This window comes from Primulina huaijiensis, chromosome 1, assembly GCF_012295235.1.
Source record: "Primulina huaijiensis isolate GDHJ02 chromosome 1, ASM1229523v2, whole genome shotgun sequence".
Classification (NCBI taxonomy): domain Eukaryota; kingdom Viridiplantae; phylum Streptophyta; class Magnoliopsida; order Lamiales; family Gesneriaceae; genus Primulina; species Primulina huaijiensis.
The window spans coordinates 1,667,017-1,689,454 of record NC_133306.1 but is presented as its reverse complement, the minus strand read 5'-3'; the positions used below and the strand labels follow the sequence as shown (position 1 = coordinate 1,689,454).

The window sequence follows — 22,438 nt, the reverse complement described above, 5'->3', positions numbered from 1 at the left end:
TTCCGCTTGTAAACATAAGATGAACAAGAATGATATACTGGTAAAGTTGTTTAAAGTTTGAGGAAAAAGTCAAGTTTAAATCAAAATTGATTAGTGTATGTAAATGCTAGTAAATTTCGAAATTTCCATTGGGAAAAAACGTATGCTCCCCAATTCAAAAAGTGCACAATAATAAAAAAACTCTCTGTATATTGAAAAATCACACGGGTTTCTTTTGAAAATATTTATTGTCCGTACATGCAAAAGATATCTTTGCCGTCACTTTTGCACCAAATTATTTGAAACTTCACCCAAAAATTCTCTTCATCCCAATAAAAATAAAAATATTATTTTATTATTTATTTCCAACATTTAATATTTGAAAAGAACTAAATTCCCCCGTTGGAAACACCCACCGCGCACGTTAGCACCACCACTACATTTCCCAACCCGGTGCCGGCCAATTACACGACGTTGTTCAATACTTTAAACCTCCGTTCCCCTATTTTTTTTAATCCCCAAACTGAGGCCTATACCACTTATATGCATCTATAGTCTAGAAATTACGTTGTATTATTGAAATTAGGGGTTTTGGATTGGAATTTAAATTACAGGATGAGAAGGATTTGACGATGTCGAGGCTACTTGGATTGACGCGGGGATTCGGAGACTGGGTCGAGTCCCCTCGGGAGGTGACTCGGACAATTCCGACGAGTGAAAACATCGGAGAGAGCGGGTGGCTAATTCGATTCTTTGACTCGGCGTTCTTCTGCGAGTGGATCGCCGTCAGCTACCTCTACAAGCATCCTCACTCGGGGGTTCGCGACTATTTGTGCAATCGTATGTATACTCTTCCCCTCTCTGGCATTGAAAGCTACTTGTTTCAGATATGTTACATGTTAATTCACAAACCTAGCCCATCGCTAGATAAGTTCGTTATCGACGTTTGTTCAAAATCATTGAAAATTGCGCTGAAAGTCCACTGGTTTTTAATGGCTGAGTTGGAGGATGTTGACGATAACGAGGGCATTAGCAGGATTCAGGAAAAGTGTCAGTTTGCAGCCACTTTAATGGGTGAATGGCCGCCTTTGATAAAACCTCAGGCGCAGAATACGAGTTTTATGCCTATATCAGCGGGTAGCAATAATAATATTAGTAATGGTAGTCCGATTGGTAAGAATCAGATGTTGACTAGGTTGTTGTCTTCCAAGCAGAAATTATTGTCATTGACATCATCTCCTCCGAATAAAGCATCAGTGCCAAAATCTATCTCATTTTCGCCCTCCTCAGCGAACTCTACAGTTCAGGATGATAGTCGTAAGGTGTTGGGTTCGCCAGAGGAGAATAAAACGATCTTTAAGAAGTTTATTCCTGGGCCAAAGATGCGGGATGCTTTAATGTTTAGGAGATCCGTTGAGAAGGAAGAGGAAGAGGCTGAGAAGGATGTTGGATTCTTTAAAAGGTTGTTAAGGGATAGTAGAGATGAGGATGCAAGGAAATTAGTGGACAAAGATAGAGATAATGATGAGGAGCCTGAGAAGGAAGGTGGGTTTTTCAAGAGGTTGTTGAAGGATAGTCGGGACGAGGATTTGAGGAAGTCCATGGACAGAACCAAAGACGAGGATGGACATGAGAAAGATGCTGGATATTTCAAGAGGTTGTTGAGCAGTAGTCGAGATGAGGAACTGAGGAAATCTATGGATAAGGATGACCAAGAGCCGGAAAAAGATGGGTTCTTTCGTAGGCTTTTGAGTAGTAAACACGTGGATGAGGATGCTAGCGCCAGCGCAGATGGCTTTTTCAAACGGTTGTTTCGGGATGGTAAAAATGATTCAGAGGAGAGATTCTTGTCTAAATCGGTGGATGATGGTGAAAAGGAAGGATTGTTCAAAAAGTTCTTCAAGGACAAGTTTGATGATAAGAAGGATGCGAGTGATAGAAATGATGATGTTGAAAGATTGACAAAGAGTTCTGAAGACGATGATAAAGAAGGATTTTTCAAGAAGTTTTTTAAAGAAAAAAATGATGACAAGAAAGTAATAAGTGACTGTAATAATGAGGACAGAAAGGGACAAGCCATAGGTGAAGATGAAGAGCATTCTGATTTTTCGCTATTCCGTAGAATGTTTCGCATTCATCCGGAAGATTCCAAGACTTCAGAGGCAAACAATAGCAGCTATGATAGCAATTTGCTTGAAAGTAGTCCTGGAACCGAAATTTTTTTCCGGAAGCTGTTCAAGGACCGGGATCGTTCATTGGAGGATTCTGAACTCTATGGTTCCAAGAAGAATAAATTGGTCAGTTCCTGAACTTTTCTGTTGTTATATGATGATTAGTCAATTTTGTCAATATATTGTGCTTGTATATTTATGGATCAAGAACAATCTGTTTCACTTGATATCGGATGAGTATATTATGTTTCAAATACCGTTCATGGTAAAGTAGTTCGTGAACTTGCTCTAAGTTATATAAATTTTGGAATAAATTTGGTTCAAAAGATCGTGTGTGTAAGGTGAACTCAACTGATACTTCTGAACGCACAAATTGCTTTTATTTCTGGAGTTGCATGGTTTTAGAGTTCTTGAACACTGGTGCCATACTAGTCTATTCATAATTTTTCTTTGGTTTTTAGCATTTTATTGATGTTAAATGTTTTTTAGTTGAATACACACCTCACTGGTGATCATGGAGATGACAGAAGATAGGAAGAAAGGAAATGAAGTTTGATTTGAAAGTCTAAGTCTGTGGTACTGTGCGGGATTAATAGATTTTGGTAAGCCGATAAGACTCGCAAATAACAAATTATTACGAATGAAATGTCCATTACATATGTGGAAGAAATAAGTTCACCACCGTTCGTCGGAAAAAGAAATAATTGTTTTTTATTAGCTTTTTAAGGTGTTTATTTGGAGCAGCAGTTGTTCGCGTCATGGAATATGCTGAGTGGTAGTTTTGATGTTTCAAACACTATTTCGAGACAGGCGCGTAAAGTATTTGTCCATTGCTGTATGTTTTCTTACATTGAGAAATATCTTTTTCATTTTTTAGGAATTAAATATTCTGTGTACGAGTCTGGCTTCTCATTTAGCACCATCTGATATTATGGACTGTGGAGATGCTTGATTTCTGTAGTTCCGAGTGATAAGTCGTGTAGTGCTACAGATGCAGAGCAAGCGGAGAAGTTTTTGACTAGAAAAACTAAACCTTGAGATTTGAGTAGAAGAATTGAAGAAAAGTGTGGGTAAAAAAGGATAACAGTGGATGTAATGGAATCGAAGGGTATGAAGTCAATCAAAGTACGGACAAAGAAAACCAAACTTTTCTTGTCGATTAATAGAGTCAACATCTCCTGAGACTAAATTTTCCAGATTTACCAATTTAGGAAATGGTTTGGAATGCATGCTTAGCAAGTTATGTAAGAAACTAATAAATTTATATGTGATTTTTCCATAAAATAATATAACCTGATATTTGATGTTTCTCTTTCAATTTGGTTGTTTGTAGACTATTAATTTTTAATTTTTTATGTAGATTTTTTTATTGGTTTTATCAATTTGAGATTATACACTTTCTAACAGCATCTGAAAAATCACGACAGAGGACTTTGGTCTTGATACTGCCCAAGAACAAAAACACAAGTTATTGACAGCTGGCTTTTAATCTCTTTGGTACCGTCTGTGCTTTTTCCTTTGAATGTTTTCTTGTAGAGGACAATGGTGCATTGATATAGGGTATCTTTTGGAAAGTGTTGTGGTTTTCCTATGGGGTATATCAGGAGAGGCAGTGGAATTGATAAAATCGAGACTTCAGAAGTTTGGTAAATTGTGTTATAATTGAGAAACTAATTTGATATCAGTTCAGCATTTCATAATTTCGGGGGATATCGGGTGCTTGAAGTGCAGCTGGTAACGGCTTTGGTTGGTATTTGTGGCTTTACAAAATTTGTGGGTAGTAAAATGCTTAGACTTTGAAGAGTTACATGATCATTACTTTGCTTCCTGAGGTTTTAGATAATTGGACATGGAGTTTGTGAAATGCTAGTGTGTATAAAAAAGTTTTCTGAAGAAGTTCTACGATCTGTTTTTTGATGCTGATTGCCAAGAAATTGATTTGCAAAATAAAAAAGACAGTTATTTGATGAAGTTGCAAGAATGACACTATTATTTACTTGAAAGGTGACCGCTTCTTTGCGCACACCCGTTGTGTTTCTGCTAACATCATACTTTTCTACTCTGCAAGAATCCATGATTTTATTTTCTCATTTTTCTCGATAAAAGAGGTTGGAAATGTGATATGGGACATCGAATAGGGGTTGGTAGGTCTGTCGATTATTTCCTATCAAGGTCATTTTCCACTAATAAATAATATTTTAAAAGTTGCAATTCATGTTTGGATATTATATGGTAGTAATATTATCTAGATCATGCTTGTTTTCTTGGGTGTTTTTTGAGAAGTACAGGTACCACATAACTGGAATGAGGAGGTTTATCATGTATCAAAGCAATTATAAAAATGAAAAATATGATAACAGGAAACCATGAAAGTAATGATGCCACCAGTTTGTTAATACTAATTTATGCATTACTGTTGTGATATGCATCATCCCTGGCTCTTTGTAAAATTTCAGAACATCCTGAAAGTCGTGTTTTCATGTGCATTGTGCTTGATTATTTTATTCACATATGCAGAAAGGTCCTGGCTCACCTAAGCAGCAAAATGAAAACTTGAATGCTAAACCACCACTTCCAAGCATTGCATCACAGTTTAGAAAGGGGACATATCATGAATCGCTTGACTTTGTTCAAAGTTTATGTGAGACATCTTATGGCCTCGTTGATGTATTTCCTGTTGAGGACAGGAAAGCCGCTCTTCATGAGGTTGTATGTTGTTTTTTTTAACCGCTTTATTTTTTTTGCAGTTGTGCGTTCACTTTTATTGTACTGAGATTTGATCTTTCATTTTTAGTCGCTCGCGGAGATCAATGAACATATAGATGAAGCTCAAAGCAGTGGAGGTAAATACACTGTGCAGTTAATCACTGGTTTTGTGAATCAATGACTGTGTCGGGCTCAAAACTCTTCTTGAGTTGGGAGTATGTGGTTTATTTTGTGCAATTGTAGCCTGTAGGTGACTTTTTTTGTCATTTAATGCTTTGTGTTATTTTGGTAAAATATTATATGGAACTGCTGCAATTCAGATTTATTTTCTTCGTAGATTCTATAATCTTGCATTTTCTTGATACTCGATATTGTGATTTGGAACTAATGAATATAGAAACTAAATCTTGAAAATGACGTGTCATTTTCTTGTTATCTTATTTACTGTTACGGGCTCAAGCCCAGGAAAGAACTCGTTTCCTAAGGCCGTTCTATTTTACCCCTCATTTAGGTTTAATATGTCGAACATCTCGTTGTATTTCATTTAGAAGACCTTTGTTCGATATTTTTGGGAGTGCTTTCCAATAAAACCCTACTTTCACCTTTTACATGTCTCTTAACATGGAACATTTTTCATGATACAATTGTATACTATCTGTTGTGTAACTTGTGTTATGCAACAGGTTGTCAATATTTTGGATTTCTATGCCTTGTAATTTATATGATGAGAAGAGCTTGTGGCTTTTCTAAAGTAGAGAGAAAATTGGTTGTGCACGAGCTAAATTGCTACTGGCCCAATCGTAATCAATTCCTTTTTTCGTGTTGTGCTCCACCTTCAAGATCGGAGTTGCAATCTCTTCTTTTACTGTTCTTATTCCCTGTAAAACCATATTAATTTTTCCCTTCGAATTTCCTTCCAAATTTGTGAAATCAATCTCTCAATCAAAAGAACATAGTCTGAGGAATGTAACTGTGAGGAAACAAGGATCTTGAAGTTACAATAATTAAACTTTATTTGCTATCTAGTTCATTTCTCAGGAACTTTGGAGATAGGTAATCACACTCCCTTGATGCATCTAAATATAAATTGCCTTGGGTTTTGTCTAGGTAATAAGTGCATCAATACTCAATCCTTAACGTTGATCTTGTGCATGTAGCTGAAGTCTAGCTAATATGTTCCCCTTTTGGGTTTGGAGATTCTGATCGTAAGGTACTGACCATGGATATGAAACTCGAAAAGTAGTTTGTTTCTTGGTCTAGTTGCTTTTCACCTAGGAGTTTGGTCCAGGCCAAAGATCTAGGTTTGAGGTTATTTTGGCTTCAAACTGACTTTATTTTATGTAAGTAAATTTCTGGACTTTACAATTGTAAGTGAGTCTGGGGTTCTTTGATAAACACAAATTTCTTTGTGTCCAGTAGAAACTCAAACTAGTAACTAGTTATGGTGTTATTAGTATTTTTTATTAATTAGTTTAGATACTTTATAACTCCGTATTTCTTTGTTAGTTCGTTCTATTATATTGATAAAGAGGTAATTACTTTTTTTTTTAATTTAATATGTCTACTAATTGTGTTTGTGATGTTTAGTGTTTATTATCTTACTTTAATAAGGCTGATCCCCCAGGAATATGTTTTCCAATGGGGAAGGGTATGCATCGTGTGGTTCACATACCTGAAGATGAAGCCGTGCTATTAAATTCAAGAGAAAAGGCTCCTTACCTGATATGCGTTGAAGTTTTGAAGAGTGAAGCCCCAAGGTGCGATGTTGTCGGCTGTGTAATTTAATAGAGAATTGGTGAATATAAACTTCTGTGATAATTGTTAATTGTAATTCATTGGATGAGGCACTGACAGGCACATTTTCTTTCCATCTCTTCATACAGTAATTTAAAGGATGTGTCAAATTCTCAAAAGATATCCAAAGGAGGAATTCCATTGGCGAATGGGGATGCATTTTTGCCAAAGCCTCCACCATGGGCGTATCCTCTCTGGACAGGGCAGGATATGTACCATAGTCGTTATGATAGGATGTCGAGGTCCACCTCGGAAGCAATAGACCAGGAAATGGCAAAGTTATGGGAGGCCAAAGTAAAATTTGTGCGTGTTAATTTTTCAGTGGACTATCAATCAGATCCTGCAGTTCATTGTCACAATCCTCTGTCTGCTGCTTCTAATTGTTGCCGAACCAAAGAAGAAAGTTGTGTATTTCAACAAAAGGATGGATGTGATTTGGAATGGGTGAGGATTATCTTGTCAGCTGAACCTGGGGTTAACATGGATGACATAGTGGACCAAGATCTACCTCGTCGGAAAGAGCATCGACGCGTTCCAAGTACAGTAGCTATTGAGGAAGTCAAGGTGATATTCTCATTTTATATCTTGATGAAACATTTTTCGGAGACACCATCTTCACGCAGTCTACCCCTGTTGGCACCATTCGGGTTTATTTGTTTCAATTACTGTTCCAGGCTGCTGCATTGAAAGGAGAAGCACCTCCAGGGCTTCCTCTTAAAGGGGCTGGTCAGGATTCATCAGATGCACAGCCAAAGGTGAACAATTACTGAAATACCATAGTTGTTTTGAGTTTGTATTTACTATGGGTTGTTTTTCAGATATTGGTTTAATTTTAAACAGACTGCAAATGGTGGTGTTCTTAAAGTAGGTGATGCATTAGCTGGTGAACTTTGGGAGTTAAAAAAGGAGAGAATATGTAAAGCTTCAGTGTATGGAAAACTGCCTGGTTGGGACTTGCGTTCTGTAAGTCTTTTATTTGACGCTGATTTATTTAATTGTAATAAAGTATATTGGTTTTAGATTTTTAATGACTTTTAATTTTAATAGTTTAGAGGTATTCAATCTAGATTTTTATATATTGTATAAAAGTTTAGTGATATTCAATGTAAAATTTTGTAGAGTTTTTTTTTGCTCACGAAACTTCGCGAAATTTAAAATCATATTTATTAAAATTTTAATAAAAAATTATTACTACACAACAAAAATTATAATATTTTTTTGGCTTATAAATTTAAATTTTTTTATTAATATTATATAACATTTGATGTTTAATTATTTTCTATAATTTTAGTTAATCTGCTTCTTAATTTTGATTATAGCTCAAAATTCATGCATATAAAAATTTATTCACTTGAATACATATGCGTGTGTCTATATATATATGTGTGTGTGTGTGTGTGTGTGTGTGTGTGATTGATTGATGTATTAAAATACTTTTAAAAAATTTATAAACACACACATAAATAATAATAATTATATTAACATACATATTATATATTTCAAGTACAAATAATTGTTTTGTTTATTTTGTTGTAAGACATATTGTCAAAAATAAAATTGATATATTTTTCATACAAAAATTTACTTGAAAATGAATGAAATTATTTTAAATTTAATTTTTTTAATATTAATTATTGTTACATATTAAAAAAATTAATTAATTAACTAAACATGTTGATTTGATTTGAATAATTAAAGTTTAATTGCAATAAATTTAGGACCGACTTATTTATCTTCTTTCGTAAATCAAATCATAAGTAAAAATATTTATATTGATGGATAAAAATATTTAAATAAATAAAAGTTATTCATGTTCAACTAATAGTTCAAAAAAAATAAAAAATAAAATCACATCTACAAGATTCCGTGAAAATCTAATTATGTGAGATTCTCTAAAAGTCGGTAGAAATCTACGAACTCCATAAAAGTTTGTCATTTAAAAAAAATCGGAAAATCCCTCCAACGAATACACTCCCTAAGTTATTTGTTGGTTTTTCTGTTTGGTGGCTTCTCGATTTTCCTTGGGGAACAAAATAACCTCATATGTAGGATATCCATGCCATTTAAATCTCTTACATTAGAAGGTTATTGGTGCTCATGATAAATTCTTGATCCTACGGATTGATAAGAATATGATGAATATGAAATGTTACGGTCACAAGTGATCAGTTGAGGAAGTTACCATAGTTATGATGTACTCTCAGTTCTAAATGGTAATAGACTGAGTGAGATGTAGTGACTACTTTCCTTTGAAAGGCTTTCTTGTACTTACAGTGAAATTCAGTAGTTCGGGCATTGCTCTGTAACCCATTCATAAGAATGGCTTCATTATGGAAATCCTTAATGATCAAGATTATTTTGTTTATAATTTTTCTATTGGACTACTTGAGAGTTACTAGAAACTAGAAAGAAAAGAATATCTTGGAAAAATGTCAAAGGCTTCATAAATTTCCAGAAAGGATACTGCTCCTTTGGTGCATTATTTTACATTGGCCCCAACAGCCGACAACCTGTCGTTGAGCCAGCTATTGGTGTTAAATTTAAATCTGGGTGTCATTTGACTTTTAAGCGATCATTACTGATTGCTTGAGATGTACCATCCATAGCTTATGGGCTTGACTAATCTTGACCCATCGTTTTTTAGGTGATTTTACTAGTGTCTATTGTACTGCTAGTTGGAGTTTAAGCAAATAATTAAAAAAGAATTGGGCATAATGGTACTTACATTACCTAGGTTTTGTGGACGTGACTGCTTTTCTGGTAGTTTTTTATGTCGGAAAAACTCGATATTTTAGCAGCAATGAGCTTTAACTCGTAGTCACATGTTCCTTTCTTGTTCAATCATGACACTGTTCCTGAAGCATATGTTTAAAGGTATGTTTCCGGATCTTAGCATGAAATGGAATTGACAATTTCGAGCCGTGTTTGGTGTTGTGCAGGGGAGGGGAGGAGAGGGGAGGGAAATCGGAATTCAAAAAGAATTATGGAAATGGAAATAGTTACGTTCCACCAAAAAAAAAAATAAGGAATGGAAACAAATTTTTGAAAATGCACAAGGATGCATTATGAAATCAAAATTTATTTACTCAAATAGATTGAATAGTGTAATAACTGGCGTAATCTAAAAATCAACCCTGACTTGTATCATATAATAGGTGAAATAATGATTTTATTTTATAAAAGGCATGATGGAAGAAACTTGATTTTGATACTCATGAATAAATTTTGAAAGAAAAAATATAAGCCGAGTACAAACATTTATCTAAGATATGTTTACAATTTTATCTAATTATTAAGAACTAAGAATATGAATTGTTTGCATTTTAATATAGTGATATTTTTCTATATGGTTGCGCGGGAACAACTATGTAAACCGAAAGAAAGAGAAGGTTTGGGTATTGGAAACATTTGCACGAGGAATAAGGTCTTTTTGGGGAAGAGGTGGCGGATGTGTTCTTTTGAGGAGGAACTGTTATGGAAGAATGTTATTGTGAGCAAATATGAGTTATAGGATAATGGTTGAGACGCAGTTGAGACACAGGTTTAGTAAGGTATGGTACATTTACGAGACCTTGGAGGTTTATTTTGAGAATTTATCCAGCTTTTCACCAATTAATGAGGGCAGTGGCGAGAGGGGGCAATAAGATCATGTTTCGGGATGATATGTGGTGGGGGGATGCTTTTTTTAATGATCTTTATCCTTTTTTATTTCAGTTATCACCGGTTCATAATAAATCCATTTGTCATTTTATCCAGTTGGGCGACTATTCTTCTTATTCTCAGTCAAATCTTTTTACGAGTTTTTCTTTACGATCAGTGGTTTTCCTTTATTCCCTCTTTTTCATGTCATTTTGAAAGCTCCGATCCCACCAAAGGTTCCAGCCCTCTAGTGGATCGCGGTTCTGGGTAAGCTCCGAACTCGTTTGATGATGCAAAAGAGATGGCCTTCATGTGCTATGTGTTCGAATTGGTGTGTGCTATGTCGGAAAGAGATGGAGAATCAAAATCATTTGATTATTCATTGTTCTTTTACGAGTTGCCTTTGGTTCAGATCTTTGGAGGAGATGGATTTGGTTTTGGTAATTCAAGATCTCCGCACGAACTTTTTACTGTAGATCCCGAGCGTGAACATGGTAGAGTTTTTTTGATAGCGATAGTTCATTATATCTGCTGGTCAGTATAGTATTTTTTTTATCAGAAACTAAGATTTATTATAATATTAAACGAGTTTACAAATTTAGTGGATGAGCGGTCCACACAACATCAAAATTCGAACTCGACAGTAGAAGTCCTAAAGCACTTTATCACAAATTTGCTAACAATAAATAAAACTCCAATCTCTAACAATGTCCGAGACCGTCATATGCTGAAACTGTGGTATAACGATCGTCCAGCTAACCACTCTGAATTTGATCTTCTCCCATAGATCTTCCCACGAGTCATCTGTATCCCTGAAAATTCTACTAGTTGGAGCAGAATATGCGGATTTTTGACAGTGTAGAATAGTCGGTTGAAGAGTGTTAGGACAAGATTAAAATTCAGACATCTAGCTGGATTGGGAAGCATGTAGAGTTTAAGAACTTCTCGATATCAGATTTGTTGAGGGATTGAAGTTATATTTGTTGTGGATTCGATATAGGCTTTTGTCTTTTTTTTTTTTGGTTAATATGCAGATCACTTGTCAGCCAGCTATTATTAAACACTTTTGATTAATGAATATAATATTGTTCTCTATAAAAAAAAATTATTTTTCTATACATGTTGTATAAATCAAGATTCTTGCGTACATTTTTATATTTCCCAATTATTGTGGCATAATGTTGAGATAGCCATTAAATTAAAAAGGAAATTATACAAATTATTTTATAAAATACGTTTTTATAATTTTTTTGAAATAAAATATATTCACTATAGAAATGAAGATTTAACTGGAGTGTTAAAAATTGGGGTTAGTATTATGCTTAGTCTATTTAGACTATGGATCTCATTTCTTTTTATGTGGACCTCTGGTTCGCTTTTTGTAACTAATTTTATTAATCAATATTATATCGTTTCTTATAAAAAAAAAACTGGAGTGTTAAAAGTTTCAAAAAATTTCACTGCGTGTGTCAAGTATACTATGAGGAACTTGAAATATGCAAAGAAGGATTATACTAAAAATTAGTATTATTTTTTTTTGTGACACTTCTTATGTTCAATTTGTGCTGCTGTGACTTTCCATGTTAAGAGGATTATGATTTTGTGCTGCTGTGACTTTCCATGTTAAGAGGATTATGATTTGTGATCCCCTCCCCTCCTACCGTACATGAAATCAAAGTTCACCCTTTCGCCAGTCCCTGCTATAAACTACACCTTCAATGAAATAGTCTTACCTCAGGCAATTATTTAATTATGAGCTAGGTACTTCTCTTCTGTTTTATTCCTTTCTGGAGATTATCCTTGAATGGCATAAAGTCAAGAAAATGGGGACCTTATTGTTCTTTTTGGTTGGGAAAGAGTGTGGGGTTACAGGGCAAAGATAAAGATGATGTTCTTTGAAACTACTACCCCCTTGAGAGAAGAATTTGAAGAACATAGTGAATGAGGTGTGCCACAGAATGTAATCAAGGTGGAACTAGTTGTCCATATGTTATTGTATTAGCTTGACCAAATGTCTAGAAAATCCCTACACTTTCAACATGTTGTCCATCTTGTTTACTGTTGTCAGATCATGAGTTCTGGAAGTGTTTGGATGCTGGGAAATAAATACTGCTTATGTCTTACTGTTGTGACCAGATCGTTCTATTATTTTTGTCTAGGCAATTGTGAAGAGTGGGGATGACTGTAGGCAGGAGCACCTAGCGGTTCAGCTTATCTCACACTTCTATGGTAGGTGTCCATGCTCCCATTACCATTCTGTTCAAGATACTTGGTTTTTTGTCCTCCTTTCATGTTATTTGATGCATAATTATTTTTCATATTTCTGAATTTTCACCTTACTAATCATCAAATGTATTTTTCAGTCCTGTTGTACCTTTTGTATGAGAGCTTGTTTAAGAAGAAATCAAGAAACTAATGGGGCTTATATGCTCTTCCTACCCCGTTTTTTTAATAAGCACTGCAAGATTGAAATGCTGTTTGATCCATTGCGTGTGAATGGTGCACTTTATTTCTAACTAGACGTACCGATTCTTCTTCTTTTTATTTATTTTTTATTTTTTAGGTTTTAGTGCTGCCAGATAAAGTACTCACTCCTGTAAATGCATTTGTCACATTAGAATTTCCCAGGCAATTAAAAAGTAACCAAATTGTGGCATAGAAAGTCTTCTCCTTTGACTGTTGATATTATCCTGTCTTACATGCTCACAACATTCATACTTGCTTATATCCTGATTGACAATCTGGAAGATGGACATTGTGTGCTAGACAATTGTCCCTGTTCCAGACATACTTTAGCTACCTATGTGGTTTATTTCTTATATCACTTCATGATGATAATGATGCTGGAATGTAAAAAACTTAATTTCTGTCCCTATTTTCATTAAGTTCCTTGAATTTCGTTTTAAAAATTTTATGTTTTTTTTTTTTCATTTTTGAAATGCTAGATATATTCCAGGAGGCTGGTCTCCCTCTGTGGTTGCGTCCCTATGAAGTCTTAGTTACATCCTCTTATACAGCTCTTATAGAAACTATTCCGGACACGGTATTACAGTGATTTATTAATTAATAACTTATGTTAAATCTACTTGATGCAAAGTCCTCAAGCTTGAGCTGACCTTATGTGTTATTAATTTTTTCGGCAGGCATCGCTTCATTCAATTAAAAGTAGATTTCCCAACATTTCAAGTTTGCGGGACTTCTTCATTGCCAAGTATCAAGAGAACTCTCCCACTTTCAAGCTTGCTCAGGTACAAAATCTTGAAATGTTATCTAGAGATTTTGCTTTCTCCTCTTTCTCACCTCATGCATTCGTAAAATCAGAATTGTTACTCTCTCTCTCTTTCTCCAGCGTCTCTTTCTCTCTCGAGGAAAGTGCTGTTTTATATGGTAATTACATGCTCTAATTTATTGGTCAAGTTCATATCTTAAAGCATTTGGATTCGTTAACGAAGACTGTCAACTTTTTTTGAAGAAATTCAATGAGATTTATATAGAAGTCCTTCTGACGCTATCCTTATTTATCTAGTAAAAATCAACATACGACATTTCCACCTAGATACCATATGAGAAAAGCAATGGCATGATTTGTGTTATCTGACTGCGCCAGTGAATTGCTCATCGTTAACGATAATTTCTGCATGGCAGTCAAACTGTCAAAGCAAGTGGAGGAGAGGAAAATAATTGATGATAATTTTTATTAATGAACAGCATGAAATAATCTCATTACTTGCAATTGCATGTCTACCAAGTCGGTCTTGCGAGGTCTTTCTTGTTACTCAAAATCAAATTATATTTCAATGATCCTCCCCCACCACCACCCCCCAAAACCACCACCACACACACACACACTTTCAGTCTATATTACTTTTGATTATGGTAGAATTTCAGGTTCACATAGTCAATTACTTAAAACATCGATCTCTTGCTAAGTTATAAAAACAGGGTAAAAAGCTTATAAAAAGGAAGGTCAAGGTGACTATTTCTTCAAGTAAGGATTAACAGAACATAATTGTTGCTGCAAAGTTCTTGAATTTTTTGGATTGACAGGACGACATGCAGTGTTGCCATAAAACCCTTAATTTTTTCGGATGTGTGGCGAACTTTTTGATTATGACGCGAATCAATTCATAAAAATAAGATATATTATTTGGATCTGCCTCTGTAGGTCTGAAACGTGGACCCTGGCAAACCAGTAATGTTTATTGGTCCTCTTGGAAGCCCATGCTTATGTGAACTTTTATCCTTTGCAGTCTCGATATTTTGGCCATGATAAAATATTTGATATGTTTGTGAACCTCTTTCTGAAGCTTAAATTGAAAAAAACCCCTTCTTTAAACTTGTGTCTGCTGTTCGATTTCTTGAGAAAATACTTGATGCAAATGAAGAAGTGTGGGGGGATATGGTCAGTTTCATAGTTTTCATTATATTATTCATTAATGTTAGTGATTCGCTTTAAGTTGTCTGTAATTGAGCAATTTTAGGCCACGGATCTTGAATGACTATAAGTTTCTAATTTTGTGTTCCGACTCATCTTTTCATCGTAGAGGAACTTTGTTGAAAGCATGGCCGGATACTCTTTGGTTTGCTACCTTTTACAGGTGAATATCTCTTTCTCTTGAAATTTTACAAAAAGATTAATGCATCTTTTTTACGTGCAACTCCATCCAAGATTTCTTTTTGTCTCCAGGTGAAGGATAGGCACAATGGGAACTTGTTGTTGGATGAAGAAGGTCATATCATACATATAGACTTCGGTTTCATGCTTTCTAATTCACCAGGAGGTGTGAATTTTGAAAGCGCCCCTTTTAAATTAACTCGTGAACTTCTAGAGGTAAGACTCTCACACGTATGGGGCAGACAAACAATGCATGTTTCATTGGTCTATAAATGCACTCATGGATGTTTATGGCTGTCTGAGTTTTTCAGATTCTATGATAAACATAAAAACGTTTTTTTGTACTAGGTGATGGACTCTGATGCCGAGGGGGTTCCGAGCGAATTTTTTGATTATTTTAAGGTCAATGGGAGAATTTTTAATGCTACTTTATCATTCAGTTTATACATTTGAGTTCTGTCATCTAGTTTTTATAGCTCACCTTTCTTTCATTTTTTGTTTAGGTTTTGTGTATTCAAGGTTTTCTTACATGTCGTAAACATGCAGAGCGGATAATTCTTCTTGTTGAGATGTTGCAGGTAACACTGAATAATTTTTTTTGCTTTCTTTTCAGTCTGCATCTGGGGTGTTGTCTTTTTATAAAGATTTAATTTAATTTCAATGTATTAGTCATAGTGTTGGGATATTGGATTGAAAGAGGGAATAAGAATAGGATGAGTTTGGATTCACTATTCTTGTTTAAGACTCATATATTTCTACCACCATCGTATGTGAAAGAGGTGGTTATTAGTTAATCTGTAACCGTGTTTTGCTTGTCGTATGCTTCTTCGCTTGTGTGCAACAGAAGTATTCCTTTCATTCCAGGCTTACAGGATTCTCTTTCTTCCACTCTCAAAATGAGATGATGGCTTGCTTGGACTCTTCATCATAATGTTGAGAAAAGCAGCAGACTCATTATTCCTTGTATACTGGCTTATGGCCAAATAAAACCTTTTGAAGGTGATGTGCCCTTTTTCCCTGCATCCTTGTGATTCCTTCAATAAGCATCCTCATAGTTGTCAAAGGCGCGAGGCGCTACCAGGCGCGGTCCCCAGGCGCAACGATTTACAAAGGCGAGCCCAGGCGCGCGCCTCGGCTCGCCTTGGAATGGCTCTCGGGCGCGCCTTAGGCGTGCCTAAGATTGCCTTTTTTTTTTTAAATTCAGTGACAGAGAAGTAGCATTTGCAAATGCAACTTCTCTGTTTTTTTTAATATTAACTTAAAATGTAAAAGGCCCAACCCAACCTTAAACCCTAGCAGCCCAGTTAACAAATTAAATATCATAAGGTGACAAGAGCAGAAGTGTGCAGACTGCAACAGAATTACAGAAGCCAACAACGTGACAGCGTGAATAAGAGAAAGACCAAGAACCATTTATTGAAGAAAGCTCAGGTATCAGTTCTAGGGGCTCTGATGATTCGATGGAAGAAGGTGAACTTGATTTGGATGATTGAAGAATTTTAATCGTGTTGCTTATTATAATGAACTTATTAATTATTTGTTGTTTTGTGTGACATTGTGATTTAATAATTTCATATTTTAATATATTATTCTAAGATAAATATATTTTTTTAAAAAATAAATAATGTGCGAAGCAAGGCGCGCGTCTCGCCTTGCGCCTCAAGCTCCAGAGCCCTTGTGCGCCTCGGTGCGCCTTGCGTCCTTGACAGCTATGAGCATCCTCTTCTATTTCTTTGTTGAAGTAGGTATATTCTACTTCATTTCTGCATTGCTCCACATATCTTTAGCCATGATGCTTGCATTGAAGTGAGCCTTCTCCACTAAGTGGTCTGGTTATGAAAAACTTTGTCAACCCATTGATTTTCTCCTTTTTCCTGAGGCCACGTTTGTTCCGGTCAACAGGAAAACGATAAACCAAATTACCTATAAATCTTTGAACACTTCTGTAATCGATCTTATGTCTTCTAGTAAGAGACATTGAGAAGCTAGACGCCAATTTTAACAGCCAAATATTTCTTTGATCGATCAGTTGACTTTAGATTTCTTGAGTTTAAAGGGGTGTGAGATAATTCAAAAAATCTGAAGTCTGTTTTATTCATGCATCATTGCTGACTGTACATTGAGTTGCCTAGCATCTAGAAAGATTTTAAGCTGGAGGCTTGGACCACTGAGAAGGTGTTGTGGATATATAATCCACCACACAATTTTCTTGTACCTCATTGGATCTTAATATGTAAAAATGTTGTCCTTGCATCACTAATAACTTTGTTGGAAGTGGATAATATAGAGGTGGAATGGTCTACATTAACTCGTTTCAACCTTTTTAGAGAACCTAGCTTTTTAAAGCACAAGGAGAGGAGGAGGACAAAGAAAAAGAAAGAAAAAAGCCGTGCTTAAATCAACAACAAATATTAACTCTAATAACTCAATAAATCTGAGATAGAGAATTTCTTAAACTCTACATGTTTCCCAGTCCAGATACTCTTGTCCCAACACGCTTCAACCGACTCTTCAAACTGTAAAAAATTTGTCTATTCCACTATAATTATACTTACTAGCAGATGCAATTAATTATCACTGTCCAAAAAATTATACCCCTCATGCCAAGGTCGAGTCCAAGATCTATAGCAAATAGCTCATGTGGAGATCTGCAGATCTTGGAACTACTTCAACCAAACACATCTCTTCCAAAGCTCTAAACCAAAGGCAACTGGTAAAAGAACAATGAATATGCAAATGATCTTGATTCTCCATCTCTTTCCGACACAGTACACACCAATTCGGCAGAGCACACGGAGGTTACCTCATTTGCATCATCTCACAAGTTGGCAGCTTACGTAGTACTTTGGTCCACGAGAAGACTTGAACCTTTGGTGGGATCGGAGCTTTCCAAATGACATGAAAGAGAGGACATAAAAGAAAACTACTGATCGGAAGAAACACTCGTAGAAAGATTTTACTGAGAATAAACATGAGGGATCCTCTTCCCCACCTGGATATCATTAGCCCCCTCAACCAATCTGATCCTTTCTAATGACCCTAACAAAGAGCTCAACTCAAACACTTCTTCATCTCTCAGATTCTTCTGAAAATGCAAAACCCCGGGTAAAGAAGAAGAAGAAGAGGAGGAAGAGGCCTCCAACTGGATAAAATGAAAAATGCACTTATCGTGAACCGAGATAACGCCTTCAGGCACAACCACCTTGATTTTGGCTGCAGATAAATCCTTAAGCATAAGAGTGTCTTGGATAATTTCCAACAAACCTCCACAACAATCCTCAATAATCTTAAACAAATATGTTGACCACATGTTCCAGTCGGAATTCCGAAAATCCTAACCCAACTATCACGATATTGATACACTACCTCATTTCTATTTATCTCCAGACTCCATTCTTTCAAAGGACAAATTAACTCTATTTTCAAAGAAACATCTTCAAATGAAACTTGGAATCCTACTCGTTATTCGACCATCACACCACCTTCTTGGCTTGAAACGAAACAATTTCAATGTGTTGCTTTACTGCCTTACCAAGAACAACCTAAATCAAGTCCCAAGAGATATTGACCTCCTCCCTAGTGATAATAAGTACTTCACTCCAGCCCTTATCTTTATCATTAAAAAGTTTGACCTTATCCTAAAAAATGCTAGACGCTGGCTTACTCAGTGCATGATCAACTTTCTGAAATGACTGATTATCTTGCTCTTGACCTATTTGCGGATTTCCCAGCACCTCTTTCTTCCCACACAGAGCTTTGGACAAATGATTAGCCAAGCACTTCGACCCCCACATAGCAATACCACTCGGTAAATATGATGCGCTGCCTCTCACCTTGCTGAATAAATTTAGTCACTTCCAAATGAATCCGGGAAGGCAAAGGGGCAAAGAGGAAAGCAAGGGAAAAGAACCAAGGCAGAACGAAGATGCACTGCCTGCAACCATAAAAAACCTAATCGACAAAAGTGTGGAAATCTGGCAGGAACTGGAAGAGAAAGGAACGGAACAGACGAGAAACAGAAAGGATTGGATAAAAGAGAAACCAAAAGACGACTAGGAAGCAGACGAAGAAAGTCGCCGGCGAGGATTGACGTTGCACGAGAAAGGAGAGGAAAACTAAACAGAAACGATCATCACTGACTAAAAATCAGCAACATGTCTCCAGTGGATGGCTAAGGGGAAAAAAGGTGGCGTGACCGCCGTCGACGACCGGTGAGGATCGGCGACGGTCAGAGAATGAGGACGGAGGCTAAGAAAGTAAAGACTGGGAGGCTCTAGTCAGGAACTCGAGGGAGAAGCATTTTCAAAAATAGGGTTAAAATTTAAATTTATAGAGGCCAAAGGAGGGGAAATTTTAACTGAAGTAGATGGAATAGCTGCAACTTTAGTTTTCAATGTCTTGGGATTCAAGAGTGAACAGGTTTGCCAATATTTCCAGCTCCAATATATGCTCCTTTTATGTAGACCAGGACATTTTTCAGAACGGACTAAATATTAGGCAAGTTCAATACTCTATTTGGCTCTATTTTTTCAAGCTTAGAAGTCTATTACAATTTGCACTGATTTTACTGGTGTTCATTGCGCTTACTAGAATGATGAAGGCCTCAACACTCGAACTCTGAGTTTCTGAGTGATAAATGAATCCTATCAAACTAAATTAATCACGATCTATGTAGATATTTTGCAAGTTAGCATAATTGTAGTAAAATCAAATTGGAGTTTATTTTTAATGTTATGTAATAAACAGATATGCACAAAAAGTGATAAAGTAAGACAATACCTTCTGTGAAGTATGGGTGTTTCTTGAAATCAAATTGAACAATAAATTTGTTTCACGCTCTAGCTCTTGGGCCATTTGTGTAATGCATTATCTCCATCACTTTATACCACCATTTATATGTCTATAACTTCAGTATCTATTACTATCATTAAAGTTTAGGCATAAATAGTAACTACTTTTGGTCTCTCATACCATACCAATTTTTGTCCCAAATTATATTTTCCCCGTAAATGCCAGTATTTTTTTAAATAAAAAAGCATAATAAATTACAAATTAAAATATCAACTTTCAATAAAAATTACTTAAATTTCATATTGATGTAATAATTTATTATACATAAATATAAAACTATATGTTAGATAAAAATTTAATTTACTTGTACACATTGTGTGAGAAGGTTTACTAGTATGTGGTTACGTGACTGCGTGCACTCTCTTATCCTTGTGGTACGGTAGAACTGAGCTTAACCTAGATTAATATGTTGTTTCTTTGTTTGGTACATAACTACAGCTGTTCAAATCTTAGCTTCACATAATGTAATACTTTGCTATTGCCACAGGATTCTGGTTTTCCATGTTTCAAGGGAGGTCCAAGAACAATACAAAACTTGCGGAAACGGTTTCATCTTAGTCTAACAGAAGAGGTTTGATGGTTGACCTCGTATATACTTCTTACATGTTACCTATTTGAGCTTCCACTCACTAATGTTATTTGTCTAGCAGCAATGTGTGTCCTTGGTGCTTTCTTTAATCAGCAGCAGCTTAGATGCATGGCGGACACGACAGTATGACTACTATCAGAGAGTTTTAAATGGGATATTGTAAGCATGGATTACATTTTGAACATATGCTCTAGATAGTTGACTTGAGGATCACCAATAGATGATCGAATTACTCGAGGATTTGTGATTACGGAGCGATGAGTACATTTGAGATACCCATGAGAGTCAACAAGGTCACTTTCAATGCCTGTTTTAGTCAAGAGGATTGTGTAACAACGATCACCGCAATGATCTGTGGAGGTGTAGCTTATGAAAGAGAACTTGCCAAGGGATTTCATTTTTAGTTTTTAAACATGTCCGTTGTTTCAAGTAACGTGGTTCAGAGGACTAGGATTGAGCTTCTTTATTTAAAGGTATCTATTTTTAACCCATTGTGAATGGGAAAATACTGTACAGTATCATTGATGACTAAGATGCTAAACATTCAAGATGGCCCTTTGAATCTGTGACGATAATTTTTGACTTTGCAACTCCAGCAGCTGTGTCGCAAAGAGGCTGAGCATGTACATCTATTGATTACATTCTTCTACAATGAGCTTCAATCCATGACTTTGCCGAATGCCTTCTCTCTTGGCTTCAACTTTTCTGGTGTCCATTACAAGATTGTATTCTTTTATGTGCAATTGAGAGATGCTTAATTAGCATTCTGTTACGCTGTACTGCATTGTACTGTGTATAAATCAGAGTACAGCTACTGTTTGCTCATATTAATGGAAAGTGTGCGATATTGGTGTATCAATCAAATGCAAGTTTTTATTTTATTTTAATAAGGTTGACATGCCTATGGTGTCAAAACAGTGTACTTATTGCATTGTATTACAATGCAGGACCAACTTCTCCATAGAGGAAAATTGAAATTGACTTCGAATATTTTGTCACTCATCTGAAAGAAAAATACCGTTTGTTACCAACAAATTTTCTAGCTAGGTCAAGATTCTTAGTCGAAGTTGGGTCTGATGTAGCATAGCATCGTCAGAAAATGCGCGTGTCATGCTATTACTGATCACCGCGATAAGAAGCCCGTTGGTGGTGATTCCAATGCGAAGATCTCACGTGGAATGAATCAACCAGCCGAGGGGGCGCGGCGCCATGGCTTTTAATACCCATGTTGGCTTGTATTACATTTTCCAATGTTTCACATTTTCTATTCAAAAATATTGTACTTTTGGGTTTGTATATTTTTTTTGTGTTTTTGACTTTTCATGTCGTCAAATTTTAGATCTAATCTAATATTTTTTTTAACGTATTTCGACATGGGCTAACGTGGTATTAATGTGGCACTCACGTGTGTTGAGTCACATCAATACTCCCGGTGAAAATGATTAAAATGGTTCAAAAATAACAAAACATGCATGATTAAACTGTAATTCAACAATATAGGAAATCAAAATAGGAAAGAAGTAAATATACATATCATAAATGCAACTTTCCCCGCATAAATGCAATTTACCCCATTACTTATTTTAAGCAGAAGAAAATTTGGTCAATTTGTAACGGTATAAGATTGATTTTTTGAAAATATTTCTCAGATGGTATTAAACATAAATTTTATTCTGTAGTTGAAATTAAGCCTACGTTTTTTCTTATTTATTATGTCAACGAATAATTGGTTTAATTTTTTTCCTTCGGAAATTGGATAATTATGACATTTTTTTTATTATTTGTTAGTTTATTATAATATGGAACAAAATTGAGAAAATTAAAAAAATTCTAAATCTTCTTGTTTGCACACAACATAATACATCATAAAATTATTTTTCATAGTACTACAAAATGTAAAACATTATATAAATAGAATAATATTTTCCACTTAAATTCTGTATATTAAGATGTAAATCTGATTAAATATGATATACTTTGTCTAAATCTCGTTCATAGATGTAAAAAAAATAAAAATAAAAAACCAAATTAGGATATTTAAGTCTTATATATATATATATAATTAAAATGCTAAAACTCTACTTATTTAAGCTG

The 22,438-nt window shown here is 35.4% G+C and overlaps 1 protein-coding gene across 2 annotated transcripts; it reads left to right on the top strand.

Moving 5' to 3' along the window:
* The first annotated feature begins 346 nt into the window (after positions 1-346).
* On the top strand, positions 347-21,199 carry LOC140975378 (phosphatidylinositol 4-kinase beta 1-like). Of its 2 annotated transcripts, XM_073439065.1 has the most exons (16): positions 349-2,276; positions 4,668-4,856; positions 4,945-4,993; positions 6,481-6,613; positions 6,740-7,214; positions 7,325-7,405; positions 7,491-7,613; positions 12,449-12,518; positions 13,235-13,332; positions 13,433-13,537; positions 14,834-14,887; positions 14,977-15,120; positions 15,253-15,306; positions 15,408-15,482; positions 20,243-20,326; positions 20,406-21,199. In XM_073439065.1, exons 1-16 carry the CDS (start codon positions 612-614, stop codon positions 20,505-20,507), a joined length of 3,501 nt encoding a protein of 1,166 aa, XP_073295166.1. In that variant the 5' UTR covers positions 349-611; the 3' UTR covers positions 20,508-21,199. The 2 variants fall into 2 exon arrangements, with proteins under 2 accessions (XP_073295174.1, XP_073295166.1); XM_073439073.1 differs by lacking the exons at positions 12,449-12,518; positions 13,235-13,332; positions 13,433-13,537; ... (4 more) ...; positions 20,243-20,326; positions 20,406-21,199 and adding an exon at positions 7,703-7,732 and having other exon boundaries at positions 347-2,276; positions 7,491-7,655.
* The last annotated feature ends 1,239 nt before the right edge of the window (positions 21,200-22,438 follow it).

Coding starts and splice junctions, on each gene's coding strand:
- LOC140975378 (XM_073439065.1), top strand. CDS start 612: ATGTCGAGGCTACTTGGATTGACGCGGGGATTCGGAGACTGGGTCGAG. Junction 4,857..4,944: donor GGAAAGCCGCTCTTCATGAG/GTTGTATGTTGT, acceptor TTTCATTTTTAG/TCGCTCGCGGAGATCAATGA. Junction 15,307..15,407: donor AATTTTTTGATTATTTTAAG/GTCAATGGGAGA, acceptor TTTTTTGTTTAG/GTTTTGTGTATTCAAGGTTT.